This window comes from Brassica oleracea, chromosome C4 (assembly GCF_000695525.1).
Source record: "Brassica oleracea var. oleracea cultivar TO1000 chromosome C4, BOL, whole genome shotgun sequence".
NCBI lineage: Eukaryota > Viridiplantae > Streptophyta > Magnoliopsida > Brassicales > Brassicaceae > Brassica > Brassica oleracea.
Genome location: NC_027751.1, coordinates 29,123,600 through 29,139,325, shown reverse-complemented (window position 1 = coordinate 29,139,325; position 15,726 = coordinate 29,123,600). Strand labels below are relative to the sequence as shown.

General features: G+C 35.0%; 1 protein-coding gene across 1 annotated transcript; it reads left to right on the top strand.

The window, feature by feature from the left end:
* The first annotated feature begins 13,812 nt into the window (after positions 1-13,812).
* Positions 13,813-15,162, top strand: LOC106339375 (copper transport protein CCH-like). Its single transcript, XM_013778168.1, has 3 exons — positions 13,813-14,008; positions 14,433-14,508; positions 14,622-15,162. Exons 1-3 carry the CDS (start codon positions 14,000-14,002, stop codon positions 15,035-15,037), a joined length of 501 nt encoding a protein of 166 aa, XP_013633622.1. The 5' UTR covers positions 13,813-13,999; the 3' UTR covers positions 15,038-15,162.
* Positions 15,163-15,726: the final 564 nt, after the last annotated feature.

Sequence of the window (15,726 nt, the reverse complement as noted above, 5' to 3'; positions counted from 1 at the left end):
TTCCGACGGATTGATGTTTCCTCGGAATTCCGTCGGTATATTCCGAGGAAATTCCGAGGAAACCCAAAATTTGGGTTTCCTCGGAATTTCCTCGGAATTTCCTCGGGAAATTCCGAGGATTTCATTTTCCGTCGGAATGTCCGTCAGAATACCGCTGTTTTCTTGTAGTGGCATTGTATACTAGTATACATTCAATCTTATATATACACAACAGACATGCACCATCCACTTAACTAATTTATCAGTAGATTTCAAAAGAAAAATTAATATCCTTAGATGCATACCCATTTCTTTTGGATGTAAACATATGCATGAACCCATTTCTTTTGGATGTAAACATACCCAAACTTTTGGTCTACTACTTACATGTTGGGACAAATTATGTTGTTATATATTCTTAGGTGTGAACTTTAATGTTTCTTTATAGCATCTCCAAAAAAAAACTCTATTTTGAAGTTTCCAAAACTCTATATTTGAAGTTTAAAAGTGTTCTTCTGCAAAAGCAAAACTTCAAATTCAACTTCAAAACTATTTATATTTTATAATATGGACCTTATATTTGTCATAACTAATTTGAATTCATATAACTTTTGTAAATAACTAGCACATATATAAACATATTACAACAATATTAATTAATAAAATATTCTATTAAAATATAAAAATTTAAATAAAAATAACTAAATTAATATTAAATTTCAAACAAAATAACATATTATTCCATAAATTGATTTTCATAATATATGATCTATTAGTGCATTTCAAAGTAAAAATGGCTCTCCCCATTTTTTCTTTGTAGATTACGAGTTAACAATTGTTGAAATCAGGTGATATTGATACTTATAAATACATTAGATCGGAACAAGAAAGAAAAACAGAAACATAAAATATTGCTAAAAGACTAATTTATTTTCGATGATATTAATACTCGTGAATATATTTGATATGAACAATAAAGAATTGGAAAATATTTGAAAATTTTGAAGGTTCCGGATTAAACTTACATGACTATTAGTGTTGTTGTAATATTTAAATTTGTGTAATAGTTATGTCTTCATGTAATTTTTTAAAAAAAAATTGTTAAGTTTTTTTTTGTATATTATTGCTGTCTAAATCTGGTTTAAAATATTTTAAATCTTATTTTAAAATTTTATTTAATTTTATGTGTAAAATTTAAAATCTGTAAACAAAAATTAAAATATTTATGAGGTATAATTTTTTAAGGATTAAAAAAATAAACAAGAAAATATTTATGAATCATAAATGTGATGTATGATTGTATGGACCAAATTGCAAATAAAAATATGAAACTTAAAATTTGAAGTTTTGAGTAGTGAAACTTCAAATATAGAATTTTACTCTTCAAAACTTCAAATTTGAAGTTTTGAAATTTCTTTTTGCAGAGCAAAAAATTTTAAATTTAAAGTTATAGAATTTCTTTTAGAGATGTTATTGGCATTATTATCTATCACGAACAATGTGATCCCCACGACTCTCGTAATAACTAATGAAAAGTATAGTAATGCATTATCACCCAACTGTTAAGATACCACCTTTCATTTATTATCTAACCATTTCTTGCCCTATGCATTAGTAATTTCGAAATATTCTTTTACGTAACATGCTCTTCCATATGATTTTTTTTTTCTATACAAAACCCCTCAAATGGTTTAATAGAAAACAGGATAAATATCCACAACTTACAACCATTTAAAAAATACTCATCTATAAGAACCCCACTTCGTCTCTCTTTAATTTTGTGTTCGCGTGAGTTCTTTATCACCTCTCGGTAACCTTCGAATATCGCAATTCGACAGAATCGACTCAAACTCACGTCTAATTTATTAAAAAGGAAGTACATTTTGTACTTAACCCTAAGTTTTCCACAAAAAATACCTTCTCATACCACTAGTATTAAACACAGAGTTTTGCATTTAAATTAAACCGGCACACACGATTGCTTTAATAAATTAGATTTACAAAACCAACACTAAACCACTTAATCCTCTGTTGCTACACATAGTTCTATACAATGAATAAAACATAACATTTTGCCTTATTACTAAAACACAACGTGTAACTTTATTATATGCTGGTTGTGATACTACTTTCCTTCCTCTTCGTGTACATCATATTTCATTGTTATAACAGCTCATGTTTCCTCAGTCTAGAGAACCAAAACCAGCATTTTAGATAGATATAAATTTGATGTACTTGATTAAGTTTGAAAATTTTATTCTTTCGATCATAATTTATTTCATGATTTATATATATTAAAAAATTCAACATCAGAACAATTCGATAATACCAGTATAAATTATTTTGTTCAAAATCCAGAATAATCATTTATTAATTTTCTAGAATAATGACTTTCCAAAATCCATTCCTATATTTAAGCAAATCTTCTTAACAATCATAGTATCAAATCATTCACGTAACTAGCAGAAGATTTTTTTTTGGTTTATACTTTTGCAAATCACGTTTAAATCAAATCTTTTAAAAAGTCCACATTTTTTTGTTAAATATGATGTACCATTTTTAAAATGATACAAACTGGTCCAATTAAATATATCATATTGGATTTGCTAAATTTAATTACCAGAATCATGTATTTTTTGGTTTTTTTGGTACATTTTCATTAGTTTAGATTATTACTGTTTAAAAACTCTATAATTATTACTTTAAAATACACTTTAAATCACAAAAGTTATAGTATAATTTAATAAAACACCCACAATTGGCAAACTTAATACTCAAATATTTTTACTAAATAATGTTTAATGAAATAGAAAAGTTGTTCCAAAACCTATACATCATCATAATTTCTACTTGGACACTAAACAAACTGAACAAAATACATCAATCTCAAAACTCTATAACTATGAAACTGTAATATGAATTTTTAACATATAATCATTTAGAACATACATCCGCGCGGACGCGCGGGTCCAAACTCACATCTAATCTATTAAAAGTGAAGTACAATTAGATTTCAACCCTAACTTTATCCTATTAATTAAAATGTTTGCCACTCAGTCTAAACTGAAAAAATTAAGTCTCAGCTAAGCCTCATTTTCGGCAAAGCCCATTAACAACTTTTGCCCGAATTTAAAAAGCTGCATTAAAAGTGTTTGTGTTTTTCAAATTTAGTTCACATTAATTATTTGATGTTATCGCCGTCTCCCATGTGAGCGATGCCTGGAAAGACTTTGGCAGAAATAAACTGAATTTTTAATTTTCTCGAAGGTGAAAAAGGCATATAAATATCTATTACTACGCTTTAGCACAAGAAACTGAATGCTTACTTCCTTGCTGGCATCTAAATCTAATGTATGCTCTTGATAAAGGGACACGGATGAAGTTGATACTTTGATTATCAGTCTTGACTCTTGAGAATATTGAAATATGAAAACTCTGGACATTGACATCCTAAATGTTGTAAAGAGTTAGTTAATATTTTGTTTAGAAAAGTTAATATTTCCAAAAATCTACACTATACTATTCATTCAGTTACAAAAAACAAAAAAATGCAAAACAAAGTAATATAAATGATAAGATGATAAAATAGAAATAACATATTAATAAATTTCAAATTCGTAATTGATTAATGAATTGCATATTCAAGTAATCTATTAAGAGAATTCAAAATTTTAAATAATACCATTTTTGTCAACCTAAAATCACGCAATCACCTAATATAAAATGTGTTTATAACGTTGATCTAACTGTTTTTAACGCTGATTAGTTAAGATGTGTATTGGTTATGTAAGTAGTTCAGAGTTTCTTTCAAAAAAAATAGTTTAGAGTTAAAGTCAAAGCATCTATAATTGTATGAAGTTAAAGCCTATGTTTATATTAAATATTTGAAACTGATGTACAATAATTTAATATGTTAACTATAAAGGCTATATATATATATATTTTTTACTTTACATTTTTTTGTAAAAATAATAGACCAAGTGCTTCGAAAAATCATGTTATAATATAAATATTTTTACAAAAATATATTAAATAATTATCATATCAATATAATTAGCAAAAATATATTTGAATTATAAAAAGCAAAAAAGATGCGGAAGTAATTACTGAAATTTATAAAATATTATATAATAATTAAATTATAAACTGTCCAAAAAAAAATTATCAACATTAATATTACCTTAATTCTAAAATTGTTTATTTATGCTTTTTAAGTGTTGTGTATTCCTTATTTATTTCCATTATAAAGTAAACTGAGAGACACATAAATTTGAAAAAGATAAAAATTATTTTCCATAAAATATTTGTTTTAGAAAATTAATGTATTAGTATACACAAACATATTAAATGGTTAAAATTATAAACAAATACAATATAAAAATGGTTCATGTAGTAAAAATGATCAAATTTATTTAGTTGTCATTTTGATTTTTTTTTTTTGGCTCAACTTCAAGTTTATATTGACCAATTGTGGAATACAAGATTACAACCTCTCAGAGATTTTAACCTCACACACAATACCTGGATTTAGTGTCACCCAGGATCACATAGATGGATCCTACGCTCCCAATCTAATCCGGCATTGTATTTTCCTCTACGATGAGGTCGAGTTCATCCCACTACACGGAATAAACCGCCTCTTAGACCCCTAATTCGACTTCGAGATACAACGACAATAATTAAAACACAAAAGAAAAAGGAAATCACAATGGGTACTAATCTAAAACCAGACTGATGGTCTCCTAATGATTCAAATTCAGTTCGTGTACCACGGTATCAACACCAGAAGGCGCATTCCGACTTGAGCTCCTCTTCCTTCCGGCCATCACAATCTGTATCCTCAGCCTAAAACCGAACACGAGTCCGGAATGAAAAGCGACCTGGATTACGGCTTCGTGTAACGGGAAAACTAAGTCGCGGCTTCAAGAAGTGTGTAGTTCAAGAAGTGTGTAGTTTCTCTAATATATACTACACTATAAATTTATAAAGAAGTGTAAATGTATGTGTGACCCATGATTTTCTAAAAAATTGGCTTCTAGTTTGAAGATAAATTAGCATGATAAGAAAATAAATTGAAGAGTGAGACATGAATTAGATTACTAGATAGCCTATTTGATTAGGCTTCGTCCGCGTAGCCCTCTGCGATGCTGTCAACTCTGGTGTGCATTGTATACTAGTATACATTCAATCTTATATATACACAACAGACATGCACCATCCACTTAACTAATTTATAAGTAGATTTCAAATAAAGAAACTCTTCTTTATTAGCTTAAGAATCACTCAAAGCTTAAGCACTCAAACAAAATCTCTAAACTCACACAAAGGTTTGCAACACTCTTGCAACTCTTTATATAGAGACTATATTTCCTAAACTCATTAGGAACACATATTTCATTTTCTCTAATCCTATACTCATTAGGATTGGTGTAACTTAACTCCTAAGTTATCTTTATGACTATCTCCAACATTCTCTACCTTAAACTTAAAGTTAACTTCTTCAATATCTTGAACTCCCACTAGTTCTTTCATTTCCTTGAACTTGATTCATCATAACGCTTTGGTGAGAATGTCTGCCTTTTGTTCTGCTCCTGGCACATGTTGGACGTCGACCTGCTCGTTCTCGATGCATTCTCGGATGAAGTGATAACGCTTGTGTATATGCTTACTTCGACCGTGAAAGACAGGATTTTTGGTGAGGGCAATAGCCGATTTGTTATCAAGCCGAACCACTATCTTTTGCCTTGGCTGTCCCGTAACCTCTTCAAGCAAGTCTTGAAGCCATATGGCTTGCTTTGCAGCTTCGGTCGCCGCCATAAACTCCGCTTCACAAGATGATAGTGCCACAGTCTCTTGTTTTTCAGAGCACCAAGTGATAGGACAATCATTTAAATAAAAAATGTGACCTGTAGTGCTCCTTCCATCATCTTCATCAATGTTATGACTCGAATCACTGAAACCTTTGATCTCCATCGCGCTTGCTTGTTTGTATACGAGACGTAATGTCGTTGTTCCCTTAAGATACCTCAAAACGGCTTTTAGGGCAGCTCCATGCGACGTTTTACGGTCGTGCATGTATCTTGAAAGCAATCCCACACCGAACGCAAGATCTGGTCGCGTGTGAAGTAGATAACGAAAGCATCCAATCTTTCGTCTATACTCTTTCTCGTCAATATTTTCCTCTTCTTCCGCCTTCGAGAGCTTCAGACCGAACTCCATATGAGTTTGTGTAGCGTTACACTCGTTCATACCTGTCTCACACAGGATTTTGCTTGCATACCTTCCTTGTGATAAAGTTATTCTTCCTTTCTCTTGTCTCACCTCGATTCCAAGGTAGTAAGTCAACAGTCCTAGATCACTCATCTCAAAGTTACTCGACATCTCCCTTTTAAACTCACCTATCAGGGCATGGTCAGAGCCTGTAACCAGTAGATCATCAACGTACACGGCAACGAGAAGGAGACGATCCTTTTCTTGCTTGCGGTATAAGGAAGGTTCCTTCGAGCACCGTTTGAATTTTAACTTCTCGAGAACCTTGTTTAGCTTCTCATTCCACGCTCTTGGGGCTTGTCTTAGACCATATAGGGCTTTATGGAGCTTATATACCTTGTGTTCCTGACCTTTAACTTCAAAGCCTTTGGGTTGGCTTACAAATACCACTTCCTTTAAGTCTCCATGAAGGAAGGCAGTCTTGACATCTAAATGGTGAATCTCCCATCCTCTTGATGCCGCTAGAGCAATGATAAACCTGAAAGTTTCAATGCGAGCCACAGGTGCGAATACTTTTTCCAAATCAATACCGTTCCGTTGGATATACCCTTTAGCCACCAGTCTCGATTTGTATTTACTTATGCTCCCATCTGCGTTCCTCTTAATCTTGAAGATCCATTTTAAACCAATTGGTTTAGCATCTGGTGGTAGATCGACAAGAACCCATGTCTTGTTCTTCACAATCGATTTGATCTCTTCTTCGCATGCATCACGCCATACTTTCTCTTCCATTGCGGTCTTAAAATCCCACGGCTCTTCATTCAGGAGGAGCAGGAGGCGCTCTCCTTCCACCTCCGCGAGATAGATGTAGTCATCAAGGTAAGCTTGCTTCTTACTGATTCTGGCTGACCTTCGTGGTTGAAACTGTTATGTGTCCTCTTCGGTAGTCTCGTCTTCATCATCTTCGGAAGGCTCTTCAGTTTCGGGAACATTAATATCTGCAGCATCATCTTTTCCATTCCCTTGGTTTCCATGATCTCCAAGTGTAACTTCGAATGTTCCTGGTCTCTCAGTTACACTCTGTGCAGTTTTGTTCCAGTCCCAAGCTTTATTCTCTTCAAATACGACGTCTCTGCTAACAATTATTTTCTGTTGCGTGGGATCGAACAGCCTGGATGCCTTAGAACCGGGTTCGGTTCCGAGGTGCACAAGGGGACGAGACCTATGATCCAACTTCTTTAAATTCCCTGTCTCCACCTTAGCATGCGCGGTGCAGCCAAATACTCGTAAGTGTCCGATGTTTGGTTTTTTTCCTCTGAAAGCTTCATATGGTGTCTGAAAAACCAAAGTCTTTGTTGCGATTCGGTTGATCAGATAGGTTGAATGTCAAACTGCCTCACCCCACAAGTAGTTTGGTACTTCCATGTGTGTCAAAATACCTCTCGTCATCTCTAACAAGGTTCTATTACGTCTCTCTAACAAGGTTCTATTACGTCTCTCAACTACTCTGTTCTGCTGCGGTGTATATGGAGCAGTTAAGTGTCGTTGTATACCTGATACCTCGCAGAATTCTTTGAATTCTGAGCTTGTAAATTCTCCACCCCTATCTTTTCTCAGAGTTTTTTATAGCTGCCCCAGTTTCTTGTTCAACTATTGCCTTGAATCGCTTGAACTTCTCGAAAGCTTCTCCCTTCGCTTTCAACAGAATAGACCACATATAACGCGAGTGATCGTCTATGAGGACGAATATATACCTGCTTCTCCCTGTGGTAGATGGTGTTATCGGACCACACAGATCACCGTGCACAAGTTCTAGAACAGAGGATGCACGATAGGTAGTGGATGCTGGAAACGGTTGTCTTGCTTGCTTTGCACGCAAACAGGAATCACAAGTCTCCTTCTCGACTCTTAGCCTGGGAATTCCCGTGACGAGCTCCTTTCCTATCATTGTCTTCATTGCATCGACTCCAAGATGTCCTAAGCGTGCATGCCAACAAGAGTAGTCGCTCTTAACCTCAAGCTGTAGGCACTTGCGTTCTTCTACCTCCATTAGTACTTTATACAATCTGTTTTGGGATCTTGGTGCTTTCACAATTAGATTTCCATCTTTGTCATGAAGAGTAAGGTAATCTTCTCTCATCCTTACATCACATCCTGACTCTGTAGCTTGTCCGAGACTTATAATGTTACTCTTTAACTGAGGAATAAAGTAGACATCAGCAAGAACTTTTTTTCTTCCGTCTTGGCTTATAAATAGTACGGAGCCTTTCCCTTTAATGTCTATTCTCGAATCATCTCTGAATCGAACCTTTCCAGTGATTGTTTCATCAATCGACCTAAAGTAGCTTTTATTTCCAGTCATGTGGTTACTATCTCCGTTGTCTAAGTACCATATTCTGTCACCATCTGTGCTGGATTCAAACTCCTTAGGCTTTACATTTCGTTCATTGAGATAGACAATTTCATGCATCATGAGACCATCGGCTTCATGAGTTTCATCTCCATACTTGCTTTCTGTTGTTTCTTGTAGCTTGAGTAACCTATCCGGACATGTGGCTGCAAAGTGTCCCACTTTATCACATCTAAAACATGTGATCTTGGAGACGTCCCTGCCTTCCCAATATCCACGACCGAGTCCTCTTCCTCTGTTATGGTATCGATTACCTCGGCCACGTCCTATGTATTCTGTATCTCGAATGTTTGTGGTTCCGCATTGCTGTACATAAGCTTGCTCTGGCTCTCTTGTGTCGCTTCTTCTTCTTCCGCGGAGATACGTTCCTCATATGCTTTTAGACGACCGACAACATCTTCGAAGCCCGTAGTATTTAACTCCAACAATTGTTCGAGTGAAGCGACTATGTGAATGTATTTCTTGCATGGTAAGCCTTGCAGGAACTTTTTCACGAGTTTAGCTTCCTCCATACTTTCTCCTAGTGCAGCAGATTTCGATGATATCTCTGATAACTTTCCCACAAAGTCATCAATCTTGTCGGTTTCTTTCATCTTCAACTTTTCGAATTCAGTCATGAGGGTTTGAAGTCGCGCCTCTCTCACCCTATCAGCTCCTGCATAGCGGGTTCTGATCGCATCCCACACCTTCTTTACGGAATCAAGCTCTCCCACTTGTAGAATCATACTCTCCGAGATAGACTGAAACAAGAGCACCGACGCCATATCATTCTTCTCGTCGTTAGTTGATTCTTGCTCGACCACTTCCCACACCTTATGAACCCTAAGCAACATCTTCATCCGTATTGCCCATACGGTGTAATTGGTTGTAGTTAACATCGGACACTTTATGGAAGACGAGCCTCCTTCTTTCTTAATTGTTGTGGTAACTAGATCACCCATGATTCTCAATCCGGTTTGGCTCTGATACCAAATATAAGTCTAAAGATTGTATGAACTCGATATAAAGAAACTCTTCTTTATTAGCTTAAGAATCACTCAAAGCTTAAGCACTCAAACACAATCTCTAAACTCACACAAATGTATGCAACACTCTTGCAATTCTTTATATAGAGACTATATTTCCTAAACTCATTAGGAACACATATTTCCTTTTCTCTAATCCTATTCTCATTAGGATTGGTGTAACTTAACTCCTAAGTTATCTTTATGTTTATCTCCAACATCTGTAACAACGACAACGACAACAAAATGCTAATTGCCATGATAGTTTCAACGCTAATACCAGCTACATCATCTAGATTCTTAGCAAAAAAATGCCACAAGACAGTATCAACATGTTAATTGTTAAGTAGCATGTACTATGTTCTATCCTGATTACACATGTTCATAGCTACCATTAGTCATACCAGATCCTATTTACACAAATCTCAACAATCATATATCACTGAATGAGTTTCATACCGAGGGATTGATATCAAGTGAAGAGGAAGACGAGCCACTGCACTAGAGGAAGATGCTTCTTTACTCCTTTTTCCCCCAGAAGCCTTCCTTCTAACTGTGTAAGACTCAGCAACCTCCTTGTCACCAACGCCTAAGCAAAGAAGACAGTTCTTAAACGTCAACCTAAGGTAGACACTAGACACAGAATCAATTGAATCTAATACCAGCTTGATAACAGCTTCCAAGCCAGTAAATATTTTAATTTAACTCTTAAGGAACATGATGATGAATTAAACAAGTTTCCTTCCACTATAACAGCAAACGTGATTAGCAAGTATGAATGTAAGAACTAATCCTATTTAGTTCCGTGAGGAACACGCAACCGAAATTCCCTCAAACGATGATGGCAATCCGATATATTAGAACCAAATTACCCTCACCAGAGCGCGAGTTTCGGCGCCGGAAAACCTAGATCGGCGGAGATGCGGCGAGTTACGGGCCTGACGCACGTGGAAGTGCTTCCGGCACTAGCCTTTGAGTTATTGACATCTTAGCTAGAGTTTCTTCTTGTGCGAAGTCTGATCTACTAATCTCTTGAGAGAGAAATGTGAATTTGACGAGGGTAGCGGAGAAAGCAGATGTCTGTTGGGAGGTTCTAGAGACTGTGTTGGTGCAATCTCCAAGGGGATTTTCTCTGTAATTTTCCTGATACGGAGCGATGAGCTTCCATGGTTCTCCGGCGAGTCAGAGTTTCAGATTAGTTGGCGGGAAAAAGGGGAGGAGAAAGAGTTGTGAAAAAGGATCGAGAGCGGTGTGAAAAAATAATTAGGGGAATTTAAGAGCCCAGATCGGTAAATAATATTATCAATTGGCCTATGGCCCTATATTATGTAAATTATTTGGGCCTCGGTTTAGATAAATTGAGTTTTGTAAAAATAACTGTAATATAATCACAAAATATTAAAGTTGGTTTTAGCAAAATTAGTTTCATTATCTGAGTGCTCTGAAAAGTAAAAAATGAATAATGAAATTATGTATTCATCGCATCTTTTATCCGTCACAAATGTTATTACTCAATATAATTTCATACTCAGTGATAGCCGTAGCATTATTATTATTATTATTATTATTATTATTATTATTTTTAATTCAAACACCGACTATTTCATTCACCAATAAGTTAGTACAAATCATTTGACCCTAAAACACTTACTAGGTGATATCTCACTTGGATCCAGCGTAACCTATACTGAGTTGCTACACTTTTCACCATTGCGAGAACGAGAATATTATTTACATGAAGCTGAAGATGATGTTCATATTCTATGGATGGAACCCAACATTTTTCTCCCGCGTTAAACTGTGTAGTATTTTGATTTTGTTTATTTTCCTCCGGACGATCAACGATTTAATTAATTAATTTAATTGTTTAAACAATTTCATAAAATTCACTTTTATCAATAAATTTTTAAAAGAAAATATCATAAAACCGTTGCAATTCAAAATAATAAACATATTGTCAATTCAAGTTAACAGTTTCAGTTAAGAAAAGAGGGTTACAAAATAAAACGATTAGGTTTTTTGCACAGATCCGCCGACTCCCCGGTGGTTTGGTTCGCCACCACTCGGGAAGGATCTTCCTTTATCTGCATCGCCTTCTCTTCCCTTTCGTTGTGGCGTCGATCACTGTACTCTTTGTCTCCTTGTCTTTACATGTCAGAGTTCATTACTGAGAATTTGTTTCTCAGTTGTGGTGTTGTTCTCGTCTCTCTTGCCAATAGCGGTAGTATATGGCGATTTTGTTCACAGTATCCGCTTGAACCCTTGAGTTATAGGGGTTGTGAGGCTGTTGCTCCTGGATTCGTTAGATTGTCGATGTGGCATGTCTACAATCAGCATCATCTCTCACCTCTTTAATGGTCTAGATCTAGTGCTCGATATGTAACACACAGGACTCTTGGGCAGCATGTGTCTTCCTGCTTTGGTTGAGATTGTTATGGTTGGTTCTGCAATGGAATTTTGGGTTTTTCCGGATCGGAAGTTCAACAGTCAGTTGCCGTATCAGAAGATCTAACGTGTGGTTTGGTTCTTGGAGACACAACAATGTCTCAATGTGTTTATAAGTGTTGCTTTGGTTTTGATTTATTTCCAACTGAAGCCACAGTTGTGTTATTGGATATCAATGGTCTTATTATTGGAGACTGATGCTTCTACGAGGAGCTTTCTTAGTGTATTTGATCGGAATGGGTAGGTATTCATCACTTGGAGTCAAATTTTGGATCATGCTGGATTTTTCTCAAACCGCTATTGTGAATAAAAGACGGATTTTCAGTTTCAAAGAACTAAATTTCTTTGAAGATTGAAGTTTAGAACATGTTTTTCTTGACAAAAATGGTGTCGCTATAAGCATTGCTATCAGTGTTACGAAGGACCATCACTATCAATCTTATCTGGCGAATGGGGGTCACCGTTGGTTGGAATCCACTATCCGAGCAGAGGCTGACGGAACTAACTTGTTGGTTGTCAAGCCTCTAACATGTTTCCCTGTTGCTCTGTTTTTGGCATCTACTAGTAGGCTTGAGACTTATTATCCGAGATCCGGATTCGAACCGAGATCTGCTCCGAAAATTGGATATCCGGGGTGCCCGGATCCGAATCCGGATAGTAAAATCTTGGATCTGTGCAAACCGAATCCGGATCCGGATATCTTAATTTTTAGGTCCGGATATCCGGATCCGGATCCGTATTTTTAAAACACATTAATTTTTAATTTTTAAATTTTATTAATATTTATATTTGATATATTAATATTTATACATGAATTAATCTTATAATCTTATATTTTAGTTTTTAAAATATTAGAGACATATATAAATATATTTATAAATCTTGTATAAATATTTAATTTAGATATTATATAAAAAAATAGTATTTTTTTTAATTATTTTTACGGATCCGGATCCGGATATCCGCGGCTAATAGAATATCGAGACGGATATCCAGAATCCGGATATCCAGAAGCCACGGATCCGACGGATCCGGATCCAGATCCGACGGATCCAGATCCGACGGATCCAGATCCGGATCCGGGTACCCTAAATTTCCCGGATATCCGGATACGTCCCAGGCCTATCTACTAGTGTCCTTTCTCTTATATTTTCTTACTCTTTATTTTTCTTCGGTTATTTTATTCACAATCCTCTTTTTAAGAGGTGTACATGTGTGTGTGCTGTTAGGCAAGTGTAATCTTTATCCGAATTCAGATTATGAAAAAAAAAACGATTAAATCCATTCCATCAGCCGTTACCATTCAAATTTATGTATAATAAAAAATATGTAAGCTGGTCGGTTTTACACTATGTAAACTATATATAAATAGTCTGATTTAGTAGATTAAATATTCAATATTTTTATCACATGATATTCTTTACAAACCTTATTAACAAGGAAAAATTTGGTATAAAACTGATTTAGAGTATTGACAAAAAAAACTTGATTTTGACTAAATATTCTAGCATTAAACATGATTGGTAGTTAGGTACACTAAGTTAAGAAAATAGAATATGAAAAAAACAGAAGGTACTACAAATAGGCAAGTGTAGTTACACCAAGACCACACAATGAATGCTTCATTCTTTTGTACTTGTATACTTTCGGTTAATGGAATTAAAAGTTGGTAGTCTTTTTTTCCACGTTAGGTGTTAGTAACCTTCCTAAAGTTTTTTTTTTCTTCATTCTATTGGAATTAGTATCGGTAATGCACTAACTTTTAATGCTCTCGTTTGCTTTACGCAAACTTCATCTCCTCATCTTCCTCCTCGCAATCTATGCTTTCTTGCGTTCTATAAATAATCAAGAACACACCATCTTACTTCTCATTCTACAAACAAACATCTAATTCCTCATTTTTATCTAATTCGTATCAAAGCTTTTCGGTTCGATTTATCTACTTGTAGCCATGTCTCAGGTAGTTTTGCCTGTCACCTCACGTTTTTCTTCTTTATTTTTTAATCTCTGTTTCCTTTTTGTTTTACGTCTGCTTATTGACCACACAACGATGACTTCAAGCAATAGATGTCTTTTCATGTTCGTTGCCAAAAGATGCTAACAATTCTATAGGATTGCCGTTCATCAACTTTTTAGTAAACTGCCGATTCAACCGATGCATATGGACGGTTAATATTTTGAACTAAATGATATTAAATCATGAAATAGAAGAGATAGATTAATTGGTCTGGGCACCATCTGTATTTCAAACGTTTGAGTGTCAGTTTAAGGTCTTTTAAGATATTGGAGTTTATTTGTTAAAGTACAAATAAGATTAAAACGTAAAGTTAATTGACTAATTGTTAATTAATGAAAAGCCCTTGATGTATTACCAATACATGCAGACCGTGGTCCTCAAAGTTGGTATGTCATGCCAAGGCTGCGTTGGTGCCGTCAATAGGGTCCTAGGCAAAATGGAAGGTATTTTCTCTAAATTTATATTTCAAGTATATTTTATATTAATTATTATACACACATATATAATTCATGTGTGCTTTATACTAAACCTTCTAGAATCTTTAAAACAATTTCAGGGGTTGAGTCATTTGACATTGATATAAAGGAACAAAAGGTGACGGTGAAAGGTAAAGTAGAGCCTGAGGCAGTTTTTCAAACAGTTTCCAAGACTGGAAAGAAGACTTCTTACTGGCCCGTGGAGGCTGAGGCTGAGCCTAACGCCGAGGCTGAGCCTAAGGTCGAGACTGAGACAAAACCTGAAGCTGAGACTAAGACTGAGGGTAAGGTTGTTGAGGTACTGGGTGCTAAGGTTGATGCTACTAAGGTCGAGCCTGAGGCTGATGTTGAACCGAAACTCGCAGAAACGGAGACTAAGACAGAGGGTAAGGCTGATGATGAGGTACTTGATGCCAAGGTTGATCCTAAGGTCGATGCTAAGGCTGACGTTGAACAGAAACTCGTTGAAGCCGAGACTAAGCCACCACAAGTTTAAGTACTAAAGATTGTAATGATGCTTTCAATCCATATTTGCAATGCTTCTTATTATCTTATGTTTATCTGTTGTTGTAAGAACTAAGAAATGTATCCGATTTACTAAAAAATGTTTTCTCTAAACAATATGCCCGACCCATGTAGTACCGACTTTCTATAAGCTTCAGTTTAACTAAATATAGACACCAGAAATCTTAAGTTTGGACTTAATTCATTCAAGCATCATTTATGATATATGGAAAATTGGACAATAAAAGGTGTAAGAACTTAGGATCCTTCTGCGCAAGAAATGAAAAAGAAAACAGAATTTGGGACAAAGCTAAAGTTATTTTGTCGCCTATAATCATTTTGTTGAAGTTAGATGTTATTAAGGAGGGATTCATGGATTTTTAGTTGAACTCACTTCCGCTTTCTAATTTCTATTGATGTCAATGTACAAGCCCAAAATCCACTATACTAACGGATTCTTTTGCTCTATATGTGGAACTGCGGTTAAACTGTATAAACTTTACTGTAGAATTTTGGCTGTAGGATTTTTTTGATTTAGTTGTAACTGATGTAGCTTTAAAATTGATTGTTACAACATATTTTCTACAGCCAAAAAGATGAGGCTTTAGAAAATAAGTCTTTTACAACCACTTTTTTATTTTTTGGCTGTAACTTCAAAAAACAAGATAAAAATATGATTGG

Coding starts and splice junctions, on each gene's coding strand:
- LOC106339375 (XM_013778168.1), top strand. Junction 14,509..14,621: donor GGTCCTAGGCAAAATGGAAG/GTATTTTCTCTA, acceptor AAACAATTTCAG/GGGTTGAGTCATTTGACATT.